The sequence below is a fragment of the Phyllobates terribilis genome, unplaced genomic scaffold (assembly GCF_046119375.1).
Source record: "Phyllobates terribilis strain yellow unplaced genomic scaffold, ASM4611937v1 Scaffold_7__3_contigs__length_470593459, whole genome shotgun sequence".
Lineage (NCBI taxonomy): Eukaryota > Metazoa > Chordata > Amphibia > Anura > Dendrobatidae > Phyllobates > Phyllobates terribilis.
The window spans coordinates 51,086,186-51,108,072 of record NW_027362767.1 but is presented as its reverse complement, the minus strand read 5'-3'; the positions used below and the strand labels follow the sequence as shown (position 1 = coordinate 51,108,072).

General features: G+C 48.1%; 1 protein-coding gene across 2 annotated transcripts; it reads right to left on the bottom strand.

Annotated features, from left to right (window-relative positions):
* Window positions 1-1,234: 1,234 nt before the first annotated feature.
* On the bottom strand, window positions 1,235-21,818 carry DMAC2L (distal membrane arm assembly component 2 like). 2 transcript variants are annotated; one of them, XM_073638551.1, is made up of 5 exons: window positions 21,686-21,818; window positions 19,296-19,412; window positions 2,869-3,077; window positions 2,056-2,227; window positions 1,235-1,785 (listed from the first exon to the last, which is right to left on the bottom strand). In XM_073638551.1, exons 2-5 carry the CDS (start codon window positions 19,397-19,399, stop codon window positions 1,671-1,673), a joined length of 600 nt encoding a protein of 199 aa, XP_073494652.1. In that variant the 5' UTR covers window positions 19,400-19,412; window positions 21,686-21,818; the 3' UTR covers window positions 1,235-1,670. The 2 variants fall into 2 exon arrangements, with proteins under 2 accessions (XP_073494652.1, XP_073494651.1); XM_073638550.1 differs by having other exon boundaries at window positions 21,657-21,812.
* Window positions 21,819-21,887: the final 69 nt, after the last annotated feature.

Sequence of the window (21,887 nt, the reverse complement as noted above, 5' to 3'; positions counted from 1 at the left end):
ACTCTTCAAGCACCCTAGATGGACAATCCCTTTAAAGAACTTTTCAGCTTCCTAATATTGATATTTGTATGAAAATTTCCTTGATTGGTTGCCAATCTCTGCATATCCAGCTGGAGCGATGTTGGCTGCAACAATTGCTGAGAAAGAGCTCAGGATCTGTAATGATGGCCAGAAGTCGCCTGGGCCTCATGTTAGGATCTTTGCAGATGTCATGTCGTCTTGTTCATGTTTTTTACATCTTGGGATTTTTTACGTTTTGCTATCATAGGATCTGTTTATTTTTTTTCTTACACATTCGACTGTGCACCGGAAAAGCTTCACATGCACACAGTAATGTCTCCATAGCCTCCATGCACCAAATGTACACGCGGCGGTCATATTCCTTACACTATTTAGGAAAGTGCATGCTGCTACATGGTAAACATTTATTCACAATGGGAGGCAACAGACTATACTCCACTTTACAGTGGTATACGTTAGGGAATGCTCCCGACAAAAGCATAAAATGAAGTCTGAACACAACCTTATAATGTAACTGTCCAAAGTGATATGCCGTAACAATTAAGAGACTGTCACCAAATTTATGCTTCCTAATCTGCAGCATGAAATAGAAGCACAGACCCTGATTCCAGCGCTGAGTCACTTACTGGGCTATTTGCTGTAGTTTTATCTGCTGCAGCTCTTCTCTAATAACTGATCTGTCTAACCCTGCCCGCACTTTTCAATGACCGCTTCACTACGAAATGCAGAAGCAGAAACCTGTCAATCAACGGTGGGAGAGGGGATAGCCAGAGCTGAATATTGTGGAAGCTTATCAATGAGAAGACTAGCAGAGATGCAGCAGATAAACCAGTATTTTGATAAAACTATAGCAAGAAGCCCAATAAGTAACCCAGTGCTAGCATCAGGGTATTTGCTGCTACTATGTTTTGGGGGCAGCATAAACCTGATTTTCTTTAAAGCTTCACTCAGACATCTGTGTGCCTGTACGTGTTGTACGCGGTTTTTGTTTTTTTTACATATACAACATGTACCCATAAGAACCTATGCTGCTGTTCACATGTCCGTATTTTTCAAGGACCGTGTGTCCATGTAAAACACATGGAGACATGTAAAAACGGACACACTGATGACGCTGGTACCATTTTCTCACGCACTTGTTTAAACACGGACACGTGAAGGAGGCCTGAGGTTGTGTTGGAGGTCGCTGCACAGTAGGAGGCCAGGAGAAGCATTTTAGATTTTTACTTTTTTTTTATTCAATCATGACATGCATTGTGTTTGTTTATAGAGCTCTGTAGTGTGTCCTGTACAGAAGATATATATGAAGAATATTCATTCAGTGATAGAAATAACAAATGGGGGGGGAGGGGGTGGTAGAACAAAATGGAAAAACCCTTTAATCTATGTGTCTGCCTGTCCAGAAGAGTGCAATGAGAAGAACAAGGCTTATAATTGACCTATATACAATGCAAATAAAATGTAGGGGCGTTATGACACCGCCACTATAGTGTCGCCCGACATAACAAATATTAGTGCGGCTCCTTATCCCTGACAGCTTTTGCAAATGTATAATAAAAAATATCCTCCAACAGCAACGTCCTAAGCACGAGAGTTGAATTCATGGACGATGGAAAAAATGCAAAATAAAACCCCAAAAATGCAAACTCCTACTGAAGATCTAATTTGATGTGCAGTGCCGCGTTGGATTTCCGCAGGAGCTCTACCGTCAGGTCTCTTTGCTTGATCGCTGGCAGATCGCACAGATATAAATACTGCAAATTCCTGGAAATCACAGAGATAATGGTAATTCAATGAATGTACATAGAAATAATACCCTCACCCTTGTTTCAACTACTAAATGGCATTATCTAGATTTTTAGTATGAATAATAAAGGGGTAGTCTAGAATTAGAAAAAAAAACATGGTTTCCTAAATAAGTGAACAATTCCCATTCAAAAGAACATGAATCGCCTTACTATAGTCGTATATCACATAGTAATCTACGTATAAAGGACATTATAGATCCTCCCGTCAGCCATACTAGTAACCCACCTCAAGGAATGGAGCGATATGACCCCTCTGTCGCTCACATTGCCGCAGGTGATGATCTCCAGTCTTTTCAGGCTCTTCTGTAGGTTCTCAATCTTACTTATTCTCTCCAAACAGGCGTCCTCAATGTATATACACTTACATAGTTTCACCTCCTCAAGATGCTCCAGACCATCTGCAAGGAACAATTGGAAGGTTCTGACATCAGGATACGGCATTTTTTAGGTCAGATGATGCTGATACGTTAAAGCTGAGGGGTATTTTCCTGAGGTCCTCGGTGCTGATTTATGACAACAACAAAGTTAAGCTGAACTTTGATGTGGTCATAAGTCTGCACAGAGGACCTCAAGAAAAGAGTAAGGCCTCATTCGGACACCTTCATCAGTGATCAAAGATGGATGAAAAGCAGTCCGTTTTTTTGGCATATGAGAAAAATCACCAACGTCTGAATGAACCTAATAAATCGGACGTCAGAACGAGCAACCATTTAAAGAAAAAAAAAAAAGAGCCCCCACAAAGTGTCCAAAATCTTCACCGCTTCTCTGCTTTGATTAGTTCACCCCATAAACACGATATGGACAGAGTGGTGTCGTCATACAGTATACAGCATTCTGCTTCTATGACCAGGTGACAAAACAGTTCTCAATGGCCAACAGAATGGCTGCCAATACGGTCAACTTACAGCCTTGATTGCAGCAGACGTTCGGCTCAGATACTGCCACCATCATATTTGGTGGAACACCTATACTGTATATCATCAGTAACAATCTCATCATATTTGGTTATTTGTAAAAATAATTAAACCCTAATCCTCACCCAAGTAGTCAAACCCCCTGTACATGATGCAGGAGTCGGTGGCGTCGATGCCCTGAATCTTGTACTGCCCCAGGGGTCCGGTTGGGAGTCCATTATAATCCTGCTGCCACTTCTCAAATCCCTTATAACGTACTTTAGCGCCACAGCGTAAAAGCCACTCCGATGCCGCGCGGTCAGGTCCGACGTCCTTTATACGCTCATAATCAACCCTGATGAGATGAAAGAGTGACAGTCACTGGCACGGCAGCAGGGTGATCCCTCAGCACTGCTGTCATTTACCCAAGGATAGATAATAGACTGTATCCTAGATAAAGAGTAAGGGTATATGTACAAGAAGTGGGGGGATATACAGCAGATACGGACAGAAAGGCCACTGCGCTTTATGGTAGCAGCAAAGTGGATGTAATATTAGGAAATCTTATGCACACGCTGCAGAGAAAAATTGACAGAAGCCGTTTGTCATCTGCAGAATTTACTTTCACTGCGGATTTTTATTTTCCTCAATGCAAAGAGTGAAATCTGCAGTAAAATTATTCGGAAGAAAAAGACTCAGGATATATAACCATGCACACCCAATGTTGGAAAAGTGAAAAAAATCTTTATTACATGATTACATTTAGACAACAAAAGAAAAATTTTTTAAAAGCATTTAAAACAGACAAAAACCATGTGCAATCTTCATAATGGGGGAATTCATGATAATAATATGCATAAAAATAGCAATAAACCCCACTATGTTATGTGCCACAGGTATATTTTACATCACTTATATAACATTCGATTAATGTAGACCAACTAAGCAACCCTGGCTATAAATAGCACAGCACAACCAGTCAAAATATGTGTTTATGACAAAGCAAACCCCCCTAAATAATATAAGTGAATCAAGGAATGAGTAGGAGAGATGGTCTATTGGCAATGGGGGCCCATATTTTAGAGGTATTGGCCAGATTGTGTCACCAAAGTCATATATGACGTGGCACAGTTGATCCACATATAAATAACAAGCCAGGCATTCCTGAGTGGTCAAGTCAAGAAAATAAGTAAATAAAAAATATATGGAAGAATAATGACCTGCTGGCACCAGAGACCCTACGCGTTACGCTGCTCAGACGCAGCTTCGTCAGGGGTATGTTGTCTAAGAGCACATGTGTGTGTTATATAGTTGATCCCAAATGGTGTGACTAGTTTCAGGTGAGTGTTTGTCTCCCTATGGTGTGTAGACAGGCCTGTTCTCATCAGAATGTGTTCCACCCAGTCCACGTGGAACGCAAACGGAAATGGGTTAAACGTCATATCCGGTCCAAAGCAGAGGGCGCCAAATACAGCCCTGAAGCTATTATTGTCAAAGGTGCGTCCCACCCGTACCATACGGTGGAACGGGGGTGGAAGTAAAGTAAACGTCATATCCAGTCAGAAGGGTAAACACGCAGAGCAATGAACTATGCACGTAGTCATAATAAAGAAGAGGCTTGCGTTCCACGATGTCCAGGTCTGTATTCTGTTATGTGATGCATCTTTGTATCTATCTTTGTATCTATGCATGTTTGGTGATTGTCCTCAGATCATATACTGACTTCTTAGTATTCCTGGTTTGGACTGCAGTTCTTTCTTTTCTTTTTTGTTTTGTTTTTTTTTCCTTTTTTTTTTTTTGATTAATGCTAGCACTTTCTTGTGTGATCACTATTATTCTCTGCAGCGGACGCGCTGCTCCTGGGGTTTTTGCGTTCCATCGTGGAACGCAAGCCTCTTCTTTATTGTCTAAATTGTCTAAATGTAATCATGTAATAAAGATTTTTTTCACTTTTCCAACATTGGGTGTGCATGGTTATATATCCTGAGTCTTTTTCTTCTGAATAATTTTGTGTCTTTACATCAGGTTACTGTAGCACCCCTTTCTATTTGTGATTATTATTCCCCAGCAGTGCCCACTTTTTCTTTTTGTGTAAATCTGCAGTAAAGTCGCGGGAAAACCTGCAGGGATCTACTGCAGAAAATCTACAGAGGATACGTCATGTGGACATAACTTAAAGGGGGCTTCTAGCCTTATGTAAATGACGCTAATCATTGTACACAGATGTTCTGCAACACTTTTAGGCTATGTGCCCACGATGCAGAAATGCTGCATATTTTTTACGCTTCTCCCTGGCAGGAAAAACAAATGCGGATTTTACATGCGTTTTTCCGGCCAGGTAGAAGCGTTTGTTAAGCATTTTTTGCATGCATTTCTGCATGCGGGTTATCAAGCGCTTTCCAAGCGATTTTAGCATCACTTGGAAAGTGCTTGACAACTATTTCACACTATATAAATCCATGCAACCGGCATGGATTTATAGTAGTGTGACAAAGTTAGTTAAAAAAAAAAAAAAAAAAAAAAAAAGAATAAGAATGGTAAAAAAAATAAAAAAAGGAGATTTTTGTGTACTCACCGTAAAATCTCTTTCTCTTAGCCTCTAATTGGGGGACACAGGACCATGGGTGTTATTCTGCTGTCCACTAAGAGGCGACACTATGCTTTATCTGAAAAAGATTAACGGTGGCTCCTCCTCTGCAGGATACACCGCTGGACGGCGTCAGCCTTCTCCAGTTTTGTGCAAAAGCATTAGGAGGAAAGTAACATGGATAACATACCATGCCTATAAGAAGGCAACTATGTACGAGCTCAAGAAAAAACAATATGAGAACTCAACATAATAACGGCCTGGAACGGGCAACAGGGTGGGAGCTGTGTCCCCCAATTAGAGGCTAAGAGAAAGAGATTTTACGGTGAGTATACAAAAATCTCCTTTACTCCGTTGCCTCATTGGGGGACACAGGACCATGGGACGTCACAAAGCAGTCCCTGGGTGGGAAGCAATGGACGAATATTGTCTAGACGGGTCCCTACAATTGGGGCACTGCCGCCTGCAGGATACGTCTACCCAGGCTCGCGTCTGCTGAGGACTGGGTATGAACCCTGTAGTGTTTGGTAAACGTGTGTAGGCTAGTCCAGGTGGCTGCCTTACACACTTGTTGCGCCGAGGCCTGGTGCCGAATGGCCCAGGAGGCCCCTACCGCACGTGTAGAGTGTGCCGTAATACCTGCTGGAGGAGGAGAATTTTTGAGGCGGTAGGCCTCTTGTATGGTGGATTTGATGATCCACCTGGTAAGGGTAGCTTTGGAAGCTGGTAGACCCTTGCGGCCGCTTTCCAGAAGAAGGAAAAGAGAATCAGACTTCCGGAAGGGCGCAGTCCTAGACACATAGATACGTAATGCCCTGACAAGGTCAAGCGTATGCAAAGCCTTCTCCACTCTATGAACCGGGACCGGACAGAGGGATGGCAGTGAAATTTCCTCATTGAGGTGAAAGTTGGACACAACCTTCGGAAGGAAGGATGGAACCGTACGGAGAACTACCTTGTCCTGGTAAAAAGCCAGGAAGGGTTGTCTGCAGGAGAGTGCTGTGAGTTCAGACACCCTGCGTAGCGAGGTGATTGCCACCAGGAAAACCACTTTCTGAGATAGAAGGCAGAGTGGGACTTCCCTAAGGGGTTCAAAAGATGTTTCCTGCAATGTTGTCAGCACCAGGTTGAGGTCCCACGTTTCTAGTGGTCGTCTGTAGGGGGGAACCAATCGGGAAACCCCCTGAAGAAATGTCCTTACTTGCGGCTTGTTAGCAATGCGCCTCTGAAAAAGCACTGAGAGAGAGCTGACACCTGGCTCTTAAGGGAGGCCAGGGACAGTCTGGCCTCCAGACCCCATTGGAGAAAACCAAGTACCCTGGGGAGGGAATAAGGCAATGGGGTCTGGCCACGAGATTCGCACCAGGTAAAGAAGGCTTTCCAGGTACAGTAATAAATCTTTGCAGAGGTTGGCTTCCGTGCTCTGATCATGGTTCCAATGACATCAGGCGAGAACCCTGACTAAGTTAAAACCCAGGTCTCAATGGCCATGCCGTCAAATTGAGGGCCACTGAGTTCTGGTGGTAGAACGGGCCTTGTGACAGAAGATCCGGGTGGTCGGGTAGACGCCAGGGGACATCTGCTGTGAGCTGCACGATGTCGGCGTACCATGTACGTCTGGGCCAGAACTGGGTCCAGTCCTGGACCAGGGCGTCCGCTCCCAGCGCCCGCGGGTCGTGTGTTCTGGCCATGAAGTTGGAGACCTTGGCATCGAAGTGGGATGCCATTAGGTCCACGTCTGGAGTCCCCCAGCGATGGCAGATCTGGCGAAAAACTTCGGGATGGAGAGACCACTCTCCCAAGTCCATTCCTTGCCGGCTGAGGAAGTCTGCTTCCCAGTTGTCCACACCCGGAATGTGGACCGCCGAGAGAACCGAACCTGTGTCTTCCGTCCAGTGGAGAATGTGTGTCACTTCTTTCATCGCCTGGGCACTGCGGGTCCCCCCTTGGTGATTTACATATGCCACAGCCGTGGCATTGTCCGACTGTACTCTGATGTGAGAGGCTGCCAGTAAGTGATGGAAGGCTCTCAACGCCAGGAGAATGGTATGAATTTCCAAGATGTTGATGGGCATGGTCGCTTCCGCTTGGGACCACTTGCCCTGTGCTCTGTGGTGTAGGTGTACCGCACCCCAACCCGTCAGACTCGCGTCGGTGGTCAGAACTTTCCATTGACCCATGAGAAAGGACTTCCCCTTTGTTAGTGAGGTTGGCTTGAGCCACCAGTGCAGGGACCTCCTGGTTGACGTCAACTGGAACTCCCTGTCGAGAGAAAAAGGGTTCCTGTCCCATGACTTGAGGATGCCTAGTTGGAGAGGCCTGAGGTGAAGCTGGGCAAATGGGACCGCTTCTATTGCCGCCACCATCCTGCCAAGGACTCATGGCAAACCGGAGAGAACGAGGGGGTTTGCGAAGTAGGGTGTGGACTCCTAAACGGAGAGACAGTGCCTTGTCCTTGGGAAGGAGCACTAGACCCTTGAGGGTGTTGAATAACATTCCCAGGAAGGTCAGAGACTGACTCGGGGTTGGTGATGACTTTTGTAGGTTCACTAACCAGCCCAGGCGACTCAGAATGTCAATTGTGATTGAGACGCTGAGTTCGCAGTCCTTGAAGGTGGAAGCCTTGATGAGGAGATCGTCCAGAAATGGAACGACTATTATGCCTCTGGAGTGCAGGACGTCCATGGTGACTGCCATGAATGACTTTGGTAAACCCTCTGGGAGCCGTGACGAGTCCGAACGGGAGAGCCACAAACTGGTAGCGTTCCTGGTCGATTGCGAACCTGAGAAATCTCTGATGGGCGGGCGCAATTGGGATATGCAGGTATGCGTCTTGAATGTCTATGGAGGCGAGAAATTCTCCTTTCTCCATGGACGCAATGATGGACCGAAGGGACTCCATGCGAAAATGACGTACCCGTACATATTTGTTGAGCTGTTTTAGGTCCAGTATGGGCCGTACGCTGCCTCCTTTTTTGGGGACTACGAATAAATGTGAGTAGAACCCTTGGAAGTGCTCGGCCGTGGGGACCGGTACTATGACTCCTGCTTGAAGAAGCGAGGAGACCGCGTGGTGGAAAGCAAGAGCCTTGGCTGGCGGTTTTGGGGGAACAGACAAAGAATCTGTTTTGCGGGTTGGAAGTGAACTCTATCTTGTATCCTGAAGACACTGGTTCCCTGACCCACCTGTCTTCTGTAATAGGCAGCCAGACTTGATGAAAGAGCAAAGTCGGCCGCCTACAGGTGGGGTGTCTTCCGGAGTCCGTGAGTCATGATGAGGAGGAAATGTGAGATTTTCCTCCTTTAAATTTTGACTGGCCTGCCCTTGATTGCCAGGTCTTGTCTGACTTTTGCGTCGACCGCGAGTTGTCCCTGAATGGAGCGCGGTTGTTGTTTTGTGCTGGTCGCAAGACGGACCAGCCGGAAGAGTTCCGAAAGGATCGGAATCGTGCTTGATTGCGCTTTTTGTAACCGAGTTTGGGCTTCAGTTGGGGGGGGGAGAGGTACTCTTACCCCCGGTGGCGTTGGATATCATTGTGTCCAACTGTTCACCGAAAAGCCGACCACTGAGGTATGGGAGGTGTGTGAGGGACTTCTTTGAGGCTGCATCTGCTTTCCATTCCCGCAGCCAGAGAATACGCCGAATCGTGATGGCGTTTGATGCTATCCCCGCTGCACCCCTTGCAGAATCCAGAGCTGCATGGAGCATGTAATCTGCTACAACTGCTATTTGGGCCGCTTGGTCCGACAGTTCAGGGATAGATGTGTGTAGGCCAGTTTATCTGAAAAACGCGCCCTTTCAGTTTGGCTCCGCTCCTTCTGTGACACTGTAGAGTGTCATATTCGTCATCCGGGGGCGGAGAGTGGGCGGCGGCTTCGGCTAGGCCGGAGCCGCGGTGTAAATTTATAGCCGATGCCCAAAAGGGTTCCAGGCCGGCGCGGAAGTCCGGGGGGTTACCGGATCTGAACCGGACCCCCCTGGATTTAACGGCAGTAATGGCGGTGGGGGTATTAGTGTAATGGGGGCCCTTGAAGGGCAGAGACAGGGCCGGGAAGGCTTGTATCTATGTATGCCATGTCTGCCTTGCACTCTCCCGCGGCCCCAACAGGAGTCCACAGCAGGGCTGGGATTCCTGGACTCGGTGCAGAGTGTCAGCTACTGGGAGCTGCGGATGCCTGCACAGGCCCTACCTGAGGCGTCTCAACCTAATACCCCCCAGAGGGGGATTAGGGAGGGTGCTGCTGTCACCATCAGGGGGCTGTTATCCTCGCCTCGACCTCAACCCAGAGACCAAAAGGAATTGGGGAAGGAGGGGGGGTCTCGACTTCGAACCAGCACCCAAGGGGCTAGGGAAGGAGCGACATGGTAAGTAGACATCTCGACTTCAACTGTGCAACCCATAAAAGGGGGCAGAGGAAGGAGCCATGCCGGGAGTCTCGCAGGAGACCCACTTATCTTCATCTGTTATTCCGTCGGAAAAAAAATCGGAGTAAAAATCTTTAGGTGTGCCTCCTATGCGACACTAAGCAAAAACTGGAGAAGGCGGACGCCGTCCACGGGTGTATACTGCAGAGGAGGAGCCACAGTTAATCTTTTTCAGATTAAGCATAGTGTCGCCTCCTAGTGGACAGCAGCATAACACCCATGGTCCTGTGTCACCCAATGAGGCGACAGAGTAAACAAGATTATACTCGCCTTCCGATGTCCTCCCGGTGTTATCTCCGCCGCGTCCGGTCTCTTGCACTGCTCGCGGTGGTGTGAAGGACCTGCAATGACGTCATTCAGTCATGTGTCAGGTCACATGACTCAATGACGTCATGGCAGGTCCTTCACAACAGCGCGAGCAGTGCAAGAGACCGGACGGAGAGGACAAAACACCGGGAGGACATCGGAAGGTAAGTATAATCTTTATTTTTTATTTTAAATTCTTGTTTTTACAGTTTCTATGGTACCCAGGCTGGATGAAAGTCTCTTCTCCTCCAGACCTGGGTACCATCCGCACATTGAGCCGTGTGATATCCGCTTGTGCACATGTAGTGATGCGGATGTCACGCGGTCCAATGCAAGTCAATGGCGGCGATTACGCTGCGTGTCCGCAAAATTAATGGACATACTGCGGATTTTTGAGCACAGCATAAATGCTGCGGAAAAATCCGCAGCATGGGCATTGACATTGCGGCTTGTCATTGGGGACCATGGGGGACAGATTACCAAGCGTTTCCCAAGCGTTTACGCTGCGTAAATTCCGCAGCATAAACGCTTGGAAAATGCTTCGTGGGCACGCAGCCTTATGGTCTATTTTCCAAATCCCCACCTTTTTCAGCTTGCTGTCAGTAGACTCATTCTTGTTTAGCTTCAGGCTAAGGTTCGGGTAAAGTGCCCATACGCCAGGTAGGACTGGGTTATATTCTAGTATTGCAGGTCTTAATTAGATGCACCTGGCTAGCTTTGACTAAGAACCAGTAAATAGCTTAAACATGGTGTTTAGTCTGCTGGATGTTGAGCAGAGTGGAGAGTGTTGAAGCTGGCGAGTGACCAGCCAAAATGTGAGCTGTAGCTGGGATAGAGACCAGCCAGAGTCTCTCTCTGAATGGAGACAGCATGGTTCAGCTAGGAAAGCTGAGCAGTCTGTGTGCTGAAGCTGCAGAGTAATGTGTGGAAGCTGCAGCCTGTCCAATGTGAACTGTGCATGGAGATCAACACTTGTTTGGCGCCGTAAGCTGCTGGATCTTGGGATATAGAGGAAACGGGGACTAGTTGGGTCGTGACTCTTCTGTGTATGAAGTTTGCAATCTGTTCGGGTGAGCCCACACTGATATATATGTGCTGTAACATACCTGGCGGCGTTCTTGCATGGTGGTCCATCTCCCACTGTGCAAGAGAGCGCACTTGATCTCCTGTCCAGAGTGTCTCTCTGGCTTCCCTCCATGCTGTCTGTTTGTGTCTGTCTCTGCTGCTTAAGGGCGGCGCCCGATCACTTCCTGCTTTTTGTACCTGCTGTGGGTCACACCCCTTGTGCGTCCTCAGCCTATTGCTGTCTGACACTTGCTATATAGCTCAGCAGCTCCCTTCTATCCCTGCCTGAGCATAGTGTTTTCCTTCATTGTGTGCTTGCACTCTGAAGGTGCCAGGTCCCGTCTTTGTTTCCTTGTCTGCCTTTCCTGGAGGCTGTATTTCCAGGCCTGTCTGAACTTAGTCCTGTATGTCTCCTGCTTTTGTATCAGTTCCCGTGTCTGAACTGAGTCCTGTATGTCTCCTGCTTTGCGGTATCAGCTCCCGTGTCTGAACTGTGTCCTGTATGTCTCCTGCTTTGCGGTATTAGTTCCCGTGTCTGAACTGAGTCCTTTCTGTGTATCTTGTCTGTCCTGTCTGAACACGCTCCTTGCCTGTTCGTCCCGCCTCTCTGGGGGCAGTATTCCCAGACCCGCTCCTGTATCCCGCTGCAGTGTCGGTCGCCTCCGTACACTCAGTTCCAGTCTGAACTCTCTCCTATCCTTTACCTGTTTTTCCTCTATGTCCGTTCCTTTCCTTTTTCTGCAGAGTCTGAACTCGTACCTAACTCCTGCCTGTTGTCTCTGTACTCCCGTTTGTGAGTTTGTGGTCCACTCGCTACTTCACTGCAAGTACCCTGTGGGTGTCTGGCTCTGTCTTTCCCTTCCTGTCTGTTCCGTGTGAACAGAGTCCTGTCCTGCCCTGCTTCTGCCCGCTGCTCCGGCAGTCCTGTCCTGCCCTGCTCAGCCTTGTCTGCACTCTAGCTGTGCTTGCCTGTAACCCTCTGCCTGTATTGTTCCTGAGTCCCGGTGTGTACTGGGTCCTTTCCTGCCTGTGTTCCTACCTGCTAGTGCCTCCCTGTCTGCACTCTAGCTGTGCTTGCCTTTACCCCCCTGCCTGCATACCCGCCTGCCTGCATACCAGTCGTGCCTGCCTATACCCACCAGTCTGTGTGCCAGCCTACCAGCCTGTTCCTGTATTCCCCTGTGTGGGTCAACAGCCGTGTCCGGGGTCTGTCCTGGAGTAGCACCTGGTCCCTCTGCTCGGTTCCTCCTTGGTGCACTGGCGTCGTATGCCGTCGTGCGACCCTGGTCGGATCGGGTGAATACTTAGTCACGCCCCTCCAGGCATTCACTCTCCGGCGCGGTCCAGTGGAATCACTACCAATCCCACGCACACGCCGCTTAGCCCGGGCGTGTGCATAACAGCATGCTCAGGCCATGGTTCCCGTTGAGCCCCACGGCCTTCGCCCTCTGAGAAGTTTTCCAGCGAATATATGCATTAAAATAAATAAATAATTTTTTTTTCCCTTAGCTGAGTTCCAGGCGAATTACGCACCGTCCAGATGGATCTATCAGCTCTCGTTCCTGCGGATCCGCCACGTTATTATGGGGATCCAAGACAGTGTCGTGCATTTGTGGAGCAATGCATGCTACACTTTAAGGCCTACCCTCTTTATTTTCCTTCCGATTGGGCTAAAGTGGCCTTTATGATGTCTTACCTGGCGGGTGATGCCTTGGAATGGATCAACCCCCTATATGAAACACAGGATCCGATCCTCCGGGACCTAATGGCCTTCCTGGTGGCCTTTCTAATGGTCTTCGATGATCCTAACCCGGAGACTCCTGCTGAAGCTTCACTTCCCAATATCCCGGAGCAGCCCCAATGGGTAATGTGTGTGGGTAGCGCAATAGTCCTCCAGCCCAATGAGACTACTGCCCACCCAGAATCCTCTCAGGGTGACTACGCTTTCCGGAATACTTCTCTCAACCTCAAGAGGCAGTCCAGACGTGCTAGACTTAGAGGCAAGCCGTCACGCCAGGGCCTGTCCTCCCTGAGACCTCCTGACCCCAACCTTGAAGTCCCTACTGAAGCTTCATCTCCCTGTATCCCGGAGAAACCCCAATGGGTAGTGTGCGTGGGTAGTGCACCAGTTCTCCTGCCCGAAGAGACTTCTGCCCATCCAGACTCCACACAGGAGAACTTCCTGCACCCGGCATCAGATGCTTCTCTCTCTTTAACCGGTGTGCATGTCCAAGGATGCTCCAAAGCTGTGGTTACCTCAGAGTCTGTGCACCTCTACTACCTGGCGGAGGATCCCCTGTTGCCTCCTGAATCCTCCGGGATACCACTCGATGACAAATGGAGAGAGACTTCTCTACACCCGGTACTCAATACTTTGTCCGCTTCGTCCTGTGAGCCTGACAATGGGTACCCCAAAGTGGTAGTTACCTCCGAGTCTCTACACCCCTCCGACCAGGCGGAGGATCTCCAGTTGTCTCCTGAACCCTTCGGGGTGCTACCTGGTAGCGAAAGGACAGAGACTCTCCTATACTCTGTACCTGATACCTCGCTCGCTTCGTCCAGTGAGTCCAACCTAGTGTACTCCGAAGCAGAGGTTACTCCTGAGTCTCTACACCCCTCCGACCAGGCGGAGGACCTCCAGTTGTGTTCAGAATCCTTCGGGGTGCCACCTGGTGGTGAATGGACAGAGACTTTCCTATATCCTGTACCTGATACCTCGCTCGCTTCGTCCAGTGAGTCCAACCTAGTGTACTCCGAAGCAGAGGTTACTCCCGAGTCTCTACACCCCTCCGACCAGGCGGAGGACCTCCAGTTGTGTTCAGAACCCTTCGGGGTGCCACCTGGTGGTGAATGGACAGAGACTTTCCTATACTCGGTACCCGATACCTCGCCTGCTTCCTCCAGTGAGTCCGACCTAGTGTACTCTGAAGCAGTTGTTTTCTCTGAGCCTCTGCACTCTTCTGACCCGGCGGAGGACCTCCAGTTGTTTCCTGAATCCTCCGGGGTACCACCAGATAACAAAGAGACAGTGACTTTTCCTCATTATGTACCTGATAACCCGTCTATTTTTTCCTGTGAGCTTGACAAGATGTACCTCGAAGCAGAGATTACCCTCAAGTCTCTGTCCCCCTCCAACCCAGTGAACGACTGGTCCTCGAATTCCCTGCGGAAGATTCTGGCAGGCCTGAAGAAGAGGGGGCGTAAGGGGGGAGGTACTGTAACATACCTGGCGGCGTTCTTGCATGGTGGTCCATCTCCCACTGTGCAAGAGAGCGCACTTGATCTCCTGTCCAGAGTGTCTCTCTGGCTTCCCTCCATGCTGTCTGTTTGTGTCTGTCTCTGCTGCTTAAGGGCGGCGCCCGATCACTTCCTGCTTTTTGTACCTGCTGTGGGTCACACCCCTTGTGCGTCCTCAGCCTATTGCTGTCTGACACTTGGTATATAGCTCAGCAGCTCCCTTCTATCCCTGCCTGAGCATAGTGGTTTCCTTCAGTGTGTGCTTGCACTCTGAAGGTGCCAGGTCCCGTCTTTGTTTCCTTGTCTGCCTTTCCTGGAGGCTGTATTTCCAGGCCTGTCTGAACTTAGTCCTGTATGTCTCCTGCTTTTGTATCAGTTCCCGTGTCTGAACTGAGTCCTGTATGTCTCCTGCTTTGCGGTATCAGCTCCCGTGTCTGAACTGTGTCCTGTATGTCTCCTGCTTTGCGGTATTAGTTCCCGTGTCTGAACTGAGTCCTTTCTGTGTATCTTGTCTGTCCTGTCTGAACACGCTCCTTGCCTGTTCGTCCCGCCTCTCTGGGGGCAGTATTCCCAGACCCGCTCCTGTATCCCGCTGCAGTGTCGGTCGCCTCCGTACACTCAGTTCCAGTCTGAACTCTCTCCTATCCTTTACCTGTTTTTCCTCTATGTCCGTTCCTTTCCTTTTTCTGCAGAGTCTGAACTCGTACCTAACTCCTGCCTGTTGTCTCTGTACTCCCGTTTGTGAGTTTGTGGTCCACTCGCTACTTCACTGCAAGTACCCTGTGGGTGTCTGGCTCTGTCTTTCCCTTCCTGTCTGTTCCGTGTGAACAGAGTCCTGTCCTGCCCTGCTTCTGCCCGCTGCTCCGGCAGTCCTGTCCTGCCCTGCTCAGCCTTGTCTGCACTCTAGCTGTGCTTGCCTGTAACCCTCTGCCTGTATTGTTCCTGAGTCCCGGTGTGTACTGGGTCCTTTCCTGCCTGTGTTCCTACCTGCTAGTGCCTCCCTGTCTGCACTCTAGCTGTGCTTGCCTTTACCCCCCTGCCTGCATACCCGCCTGCCTGCATACCAGTCGTGCCTGCCTATACCCACCAGTCTGTGTGCCAGCCTACCAGCCTGTTCCTGTATTCCCCTGTGTGGGTCAACAGCCGTGTCCGGGGTCTGTCCTGGAGTAGCACCTGGTCCCTCTGCTCGGTTCCTCCTTGGTGCACTGGCGTCGTATGCCGTCGTGCGACCCTGGTCGGATCGGGTGAATACTTAGTCACGCCCCTCCAGGCATTCACTCTCCGGCGCGGTCCAGTGGAATCACTACCAATCCCACGCACACGCCGCTTAGCCCGGGCGTGTGCATAACATGTGCCTGCTGAATGAATTGTTTATTTGCTGTGATACCTTTGTGCCCAGAAGAGGCTGTTTTTGGTTTTGAATCCCTTGGAATTTTATGAAAGCAATAAAACTGCACCTGTTTGGACCAAACCGCACTGCCTGTGTGAACGCTACCTAATGCTGAGAGCGTGGATCCCTACAATTACCAGAACTGCTGAGTTTGGGAGGGATCAGTCGAACATCTAATGTACATTTGTGGTGTCTTGGTTATCCAATGAGGTCAAAGGAGAGAAGGATTGAGCATGTTGGATTTTAATATGATCGATCATTCATCCTTACTGGAGATAATCCACCACCACCGGCGTCTGGCAGTTTCTCCCCACAGAGGAAAAAAGGACGCCTTTTTAAAGCCCCCATACACATTATACTAATGTCAGCTGAACCCGCCGATATCGATGGATTCGTCCTACAGTCTAATGTGTATGGGGCGCCGGATGATTGACTTTCGGGAAGCTAAGGATCCAGTATGTCTGTGTTCAGACTGCTGATCATTTTATTCTCCTGGAGATAAGCTGCAGCCAGACATGAAAGTCGGCGACTTTCTCAGAGAACACAGGAGCGTTCGGCCGAACAAGCGCTTTTGTGTATGGGAGAGTCGGCTGTCAGCTAAACGATCGGCTAATGTGTATGGGGGCTTACGTCCAGAGTCACATGTACAGGGAGAAGGGCGATTGCTATTGGCCGATGGAGATCAAAGCGTAGGTTCACACATTGCAGATTTTTTTCTGCAGAAGAACCTGCTTGGGTTACATGTGGATTTTTTTGCAGTATTTGTGCGGATTTCACTCTTTCCATTGCAAAGGGAGAATTCTGCACTAAGAGCTGTCACGCTGCAGAGTCTGAAATTCTCACTTCACAATTTCTTAACAACTTATAGATGATAATTGTTGAAATCTTTTCTGCTTCTCTGAGAAATTTCTGAACAAAATCCGTGCTGAAAATACGCACCAAGACGCATGGTGTGAATGTAGCCTATGGATCAGTTCAGATCTCGTTTGTGGTACATATTAGTAGTAGCCTATGGCGATGTCTGGTGTCAGCTTTCCTCATGCATACCCCAATTGGAGAGTAAAACTAAAGCTGGCTGTAGACGAGCGTATGAAGAGTCGGGCCAGTCACCTCAACAAATTGCAGACATGACTGGCTCACATTGGACGGGCGCAGCAGCGGCCAGCTATCTGCATGCATTATTCTGGTCCTTACATCGGACCCAAGTAGTACATGCTGCAATTCATTTGTCACTATGGTCGGACCGAGAGAAGAATCGGATAGCACCCGTCCCGCACAGCACAGAGCCCGTCCCCATGAGCCCAGGGGTGCAGGCCACCTAGATGCTCCTGAGGATTAGGTGCAGGGCGCTCCCGGGACACACACCCATAGATAATCCTCTATATTTCTAATTACCAGGTGTGCTCTCAGCTGAAACGGTGTTTATCTGCTGTTGCTCTGTATCCCGGATTAAATTTAGTGATTATAGCCGTAGTCTGAATAAGCCTCAGATTTGATTACCTGTGCGCTCCAGATAAGAGGCCCACGGTGTCTTATTGCGCAGAAGACACAGACCAGGTACAGCTGTCTCCAGAGCTGAGTGACTCCGGATAAAGGAGAGCAGGTGTGACCTATGCCCGAGCCGCTGCCACGATCCTTGTATTGTACCTAGCCGTGCGCTCCTCCATATCAGGGCTGGAGGACGGGCACTCACTGAGGCTTTATCACACCACCCATCTATGTCTTGTGCTTATTACAGTGATGACAAGCTGCCATCTGCCTCCATGCATCAGCGGGAGCAAACAAAAAGCCCCGAATGGTGCCTGCCTACAACTAGTTAATCTTTTAAGGATTTTCTTGCTATTCAGATTACAATAGGAATATGATAGGATGGGATATTTCTGCAAAATGGAGTGGATTTAAAGACCTACTCTGGGCAAAGCAGACCCCTTGTGTTATATCTGGTGCAGTAGGACACTGGAGTTTAGTAGCAGTAGATAATGCATTAGATTTCCTTAAAGTGTTAATTAAAGGGGTTGTATTGGGATCCTGTCTTCAGGAGTGCACCTCTCCCCAATCTTTTTGCTTGCTAAGGGGCAGTGTGCTCCTGATGACTGAGACTCTGGGCCGGCGGTGCGGCTAAGCCGCTGGGCCGATGTGTGCGCTCTCCAATGCTGGTGGTGGATTTGACTCTGCAGTATCAGAGGAGCACACAGGCACTGAGGCTAAAAAGATCAAGCCATCCAGAGAGCTTCAGAGCAGCACTCGCTGGTGCACGCTCCATGCCTGGAAGACTGGCCACTTTTCAGAGGCTGCAGAGGTGGTCGATAATCTAGACAACAAGCTATTAACCATGGAATTACAGAATAGGAGGGACGGAGAAGATTATTAATAAGAAGTAAACTGCAAAGTTGTTTGTTTTTACAAGCACTTTGCAAATGTCCCCATTTAATTAGATGAGACAACCCCTTTAAATGCACAAAAGCTAATGCTAGATACCGTGGTGCTGTATGCAGGGCTTTTATTCCCGCTAAATGATAGACACCTGGATCTGTCGGGCACCATTGTGTCCATCATACCCCAAATCTGCCACTGCGCTGTGTCTTCTACTAGAAACAGAATCCATGAAGCAGGTGTGAACAGAGCCTTGGACTTACAGCTCTTATCCCCCTGACCACTTAAGTCTAAAGGGGCTTGTAAAGTTCTCTCTCCTGACCCCCCTTACACATGCATGCTCACTACAGCTACGTGTGCATGTGTTTCATTGGAGTCCAGTAAGGGCTGCAGACACTTCTGTTAGCTTCTTATCTCCTATGGAAACAAATGGATTGGGTGCTGTAATACAACAGGAAAGAGATGGCCGTCCGGTCCCCCTGAAATCAGCAAGTTTGGCAGATAATAAAAAAAGATTGTACCAAATTAATAAATTATCCCCTATTGATAGGGCATAACTTCTTGAATGCTGGGGGTCCGGCCGCTGGGACCTGCACTGATCCTGAAACCCTGGCTCTGCATAGGTCGCGCAGGGGAACCTCCGCTCCATGCACTTTCTATGAGACGGTCGAGTACAGTGCGCACATTGATAGGGTCCCAGTGATCAATAAGTTATCCTCTATCCTATGGATAGGGGATAACGTATTGTCTTAGTACAACCCCTCTAACTTAATGCCTATGGGGTCATTTAGGCTAGACCTGACTTACTCAGCTGGCAATTGCTCCAGACCCCCTTTAAATTGAGAATTCAGGAAATATTCCCCCTGCTGATGGTGGGGAAACTCCTGGCACCTGATTATATGCCATAAATGTGTAAAATGTAGCACCCTAACACCTTGCCTCCCTGTTGAATTAATCAGAGGTGGCGCATGTGCAAAGTCTATGCAACGGAGGGCGACAGCCGAGCTCTGCACTGTCCCTAGACACTGCATAGAGGGGCAGCGTGTATATGTGACCACCCCTCCGTCACACAGGGGGCACAGGACCCATCAATGTGGGAGGCCGAGCAGTGGGACCCCAAGTGATCAGTCGTGTCCTGTGAAAAAATGATAAGTAGTGATTCTTGTAAATGGTGGATAACATTGCCTACCTGTTAAATACAGCATTCAGCCACCCCCAGAAGTATCTGCACCCGGATGCAGAAGGTATCCGCTTCTTAATATGGAGAGACGGACGCACAATCTGAGCGAACATCCTAGAGCTTATCCTGGAACAGACAACAAAATATGACAGGAGTCAGATCTTCTCCAGCTTACAAAACTACAACTCCCAACATACTCTACCAAAGAGAGAAAGCTCGGAGCTTTAGATGACCATCAATGTGTGATCGGTGGGGGTTAGACCACCAGGACCCCATCGCACAGCAGAATAAAGGGGCCATGATGGTCACCCTGACAGAGTTTCTGTCCACCATTAGGGCCATGATGGATTAGGAGAACAGGGGTCCCGTAGTCACGCATGCGATGGACAGAGACAAGCGCTGCACGTCATCTCCATTAGTCCTATAGACATTAGTAGTAGGACCCCCAGCGGTCATACATTAACTCCTGGAAAACCTCTTTAATCAATGTATATATAATGTACTTAGAACTTGGTTTTCAATTTCTAAACACCAAAATCACAACTTGCTGTCACTGAATGGAAACATTCTGGTTTCATCCAAAGGTTAAAAAGCCATCTTGGTCCTGTTGCTCAGAGCAGAGGGTTTGTATCAGTGTGCTGCACAAAAGCACAAATCTCTACAGAAGGACAGATCTCAGCAAGCAAATATCTTGATATTGCAAGGTTTCCTTCCTCGGGCCAAACTTTTGGCAAGCAGTACACACTGTCAGTATTCGGCAATCTGCCTTTCTAAGCTTTATCCTGGGGTGGGAAACTCCTTTATAGCAAAGAGCAGAAGAGCGTTTCATAACATAATTACAGATTAAGACGACCAGCCCTCGCCCCAACCAGAATTCCTGTGCCGGATTTTCAGTTTCACCATATATTATGCAGACTGCCCATCTTCTTTGAGAGGACCGTCCCTTTAATGTTTGTCTTTTATAGGTTTCATTGTACTATGTATTATTTTGTATAAAACCCCTTTTAAAATGTTGCTTATTTCTTCCGAAGCCGCTGCTCGTCTCATAATCACCATGATGTAAGATCTTACTGCAAATAACCCTGATTTTTTTTCTATTGCTACTTATAACATTCTTGCAGTTTTTGGCAATTAAACCAAACAGTCCAAGCAAATAGGGATTTGCAACTGGTGCGGACCTGGACTGCCTTTATCCTGAGCAGACGTCTATGCAGACACAGATTACTGCTATACAGTAAGTGAAGTGGTGCCATCTTGTGGCCAAAAATAGTAATTCAGAAAGGCGCCAAAACAGGAGATGAAATCGTTCCAGCGCAATCAAGACGAGATGAAGGGTTAATATGGCACTGGGAGGGGGGAGGGGGTGACTGGTAATTTAGGCTCCAGTTGCCGCCATCTTGGTACTCCTATGACGAGCTTCATAGGAGATCTGTAATTTTACACCAAAATATTGCGATACATAGTACAAATGATCGCAGAATCAAACCCGCTAGGGGGACTAAGAAAATACAAACAACGCAAACTAAAAAATATAAACAACATGGAAAAATATACCGTATATATATAAAAAAATATAATCTAAATAAACTATAAAAGAATATGTTAAAAAAAGAAAAAAAAAACACAAGTCCTCACACTGATCCATAGACTAAAAAAAATGTAAAAAAAAGTTACAGGTCGCAGCAAATGGCGGCACAAGGGCAAGATCAAAATTCTTAATATTTCTAACCACTAAAATAATAAATGACCCCGAAGACCCTTATAGGCTTCGCTGTAATCGGAGACCGGGAGAATTATGTTTCCAGGTCATTTTCCCAGCACAATGAACGCCGTAAAAATAAAAGCTCATGTCCGAATCCTGTTTTTTTCACCATTTCACTGCACTTGGACTTATTTAGCATTTTTCAGCACATTATATGGTAAAGTGAATGGGGGCATTCGAAACTACAACTCGTCTACGGCAGCTAAGGGGACGGAAAAAATAAAAAGCTGCGACTGTTGGAAAGGAAGGAAAAAAAAACAAAGAAAAGAAAAAAAATGGCTCTGGCAGGAAGGGGTTAAGAGGATTTATGAAACAGACTCTGTCCACATCAGCCAATCACTATTCATCTTTCGTCTTACAAGAGCGCTGTGTGAAATGAGAGCTGCGCTGTGATTGGTTGCTATGCTTTGTATTTTATCTTTACACATTTCTACATAGTAGAAGAGACACAGCAACCAATGAGATTCCAGCTCTCAAGCTTACAGGTTCTTACAAAATGAGAACAGCTACATGATAGGCTGCACTGGTTTCCATTAAGCTCCTCCCAATCACTACGCCACCTATCGGCATAGAGAATCCGTTCTACCACAGGAGCAGCCATCACCAACCTTTAGTAACGTGACAATGACAACTTCACCTCCAGCAGCATCTGTCACGCACTCGGCGGAGCGCCACGCCTACTGCCCTCTAACCTCTATACCAGCGCTCTCTCTAGTTGAGCTCTGCTTCCTGGTTACATCCTATTGGCCAGCAAACCTTCAAAGTCCTATCCCTATTGGTAGGACCGTGCTTATCTCTATTGTCCTGTGATTGGTTAAGAAACCGCATATCCTATTGGC

Excerpts from the sequence above, each read along its gene's own strand:
- DMAC2L (XM_073638551.1), bottom strand. The coding sequence starts at position 19,399 with ATGTTCGCTCAGATTGTGCGTCCGTCTCTCCATATTAAGAAGCGGATA. Across the intron at positions 2,228-2,868 it reads CAGGGGGTTTGACTACTTGG|ATGGTCTGGAGCATCTTGAG; the intron begins GTGAGGATTAGG and ends TGTTCCTTGCAG. Across the intron at positions 1,786-2,055 it reads ATATCGCTCCATTCCTTGAG|GAATTTGCAGTATTTATATC; the intron begins GTGGGTTACTAG and ends TGTGATTTCCAG.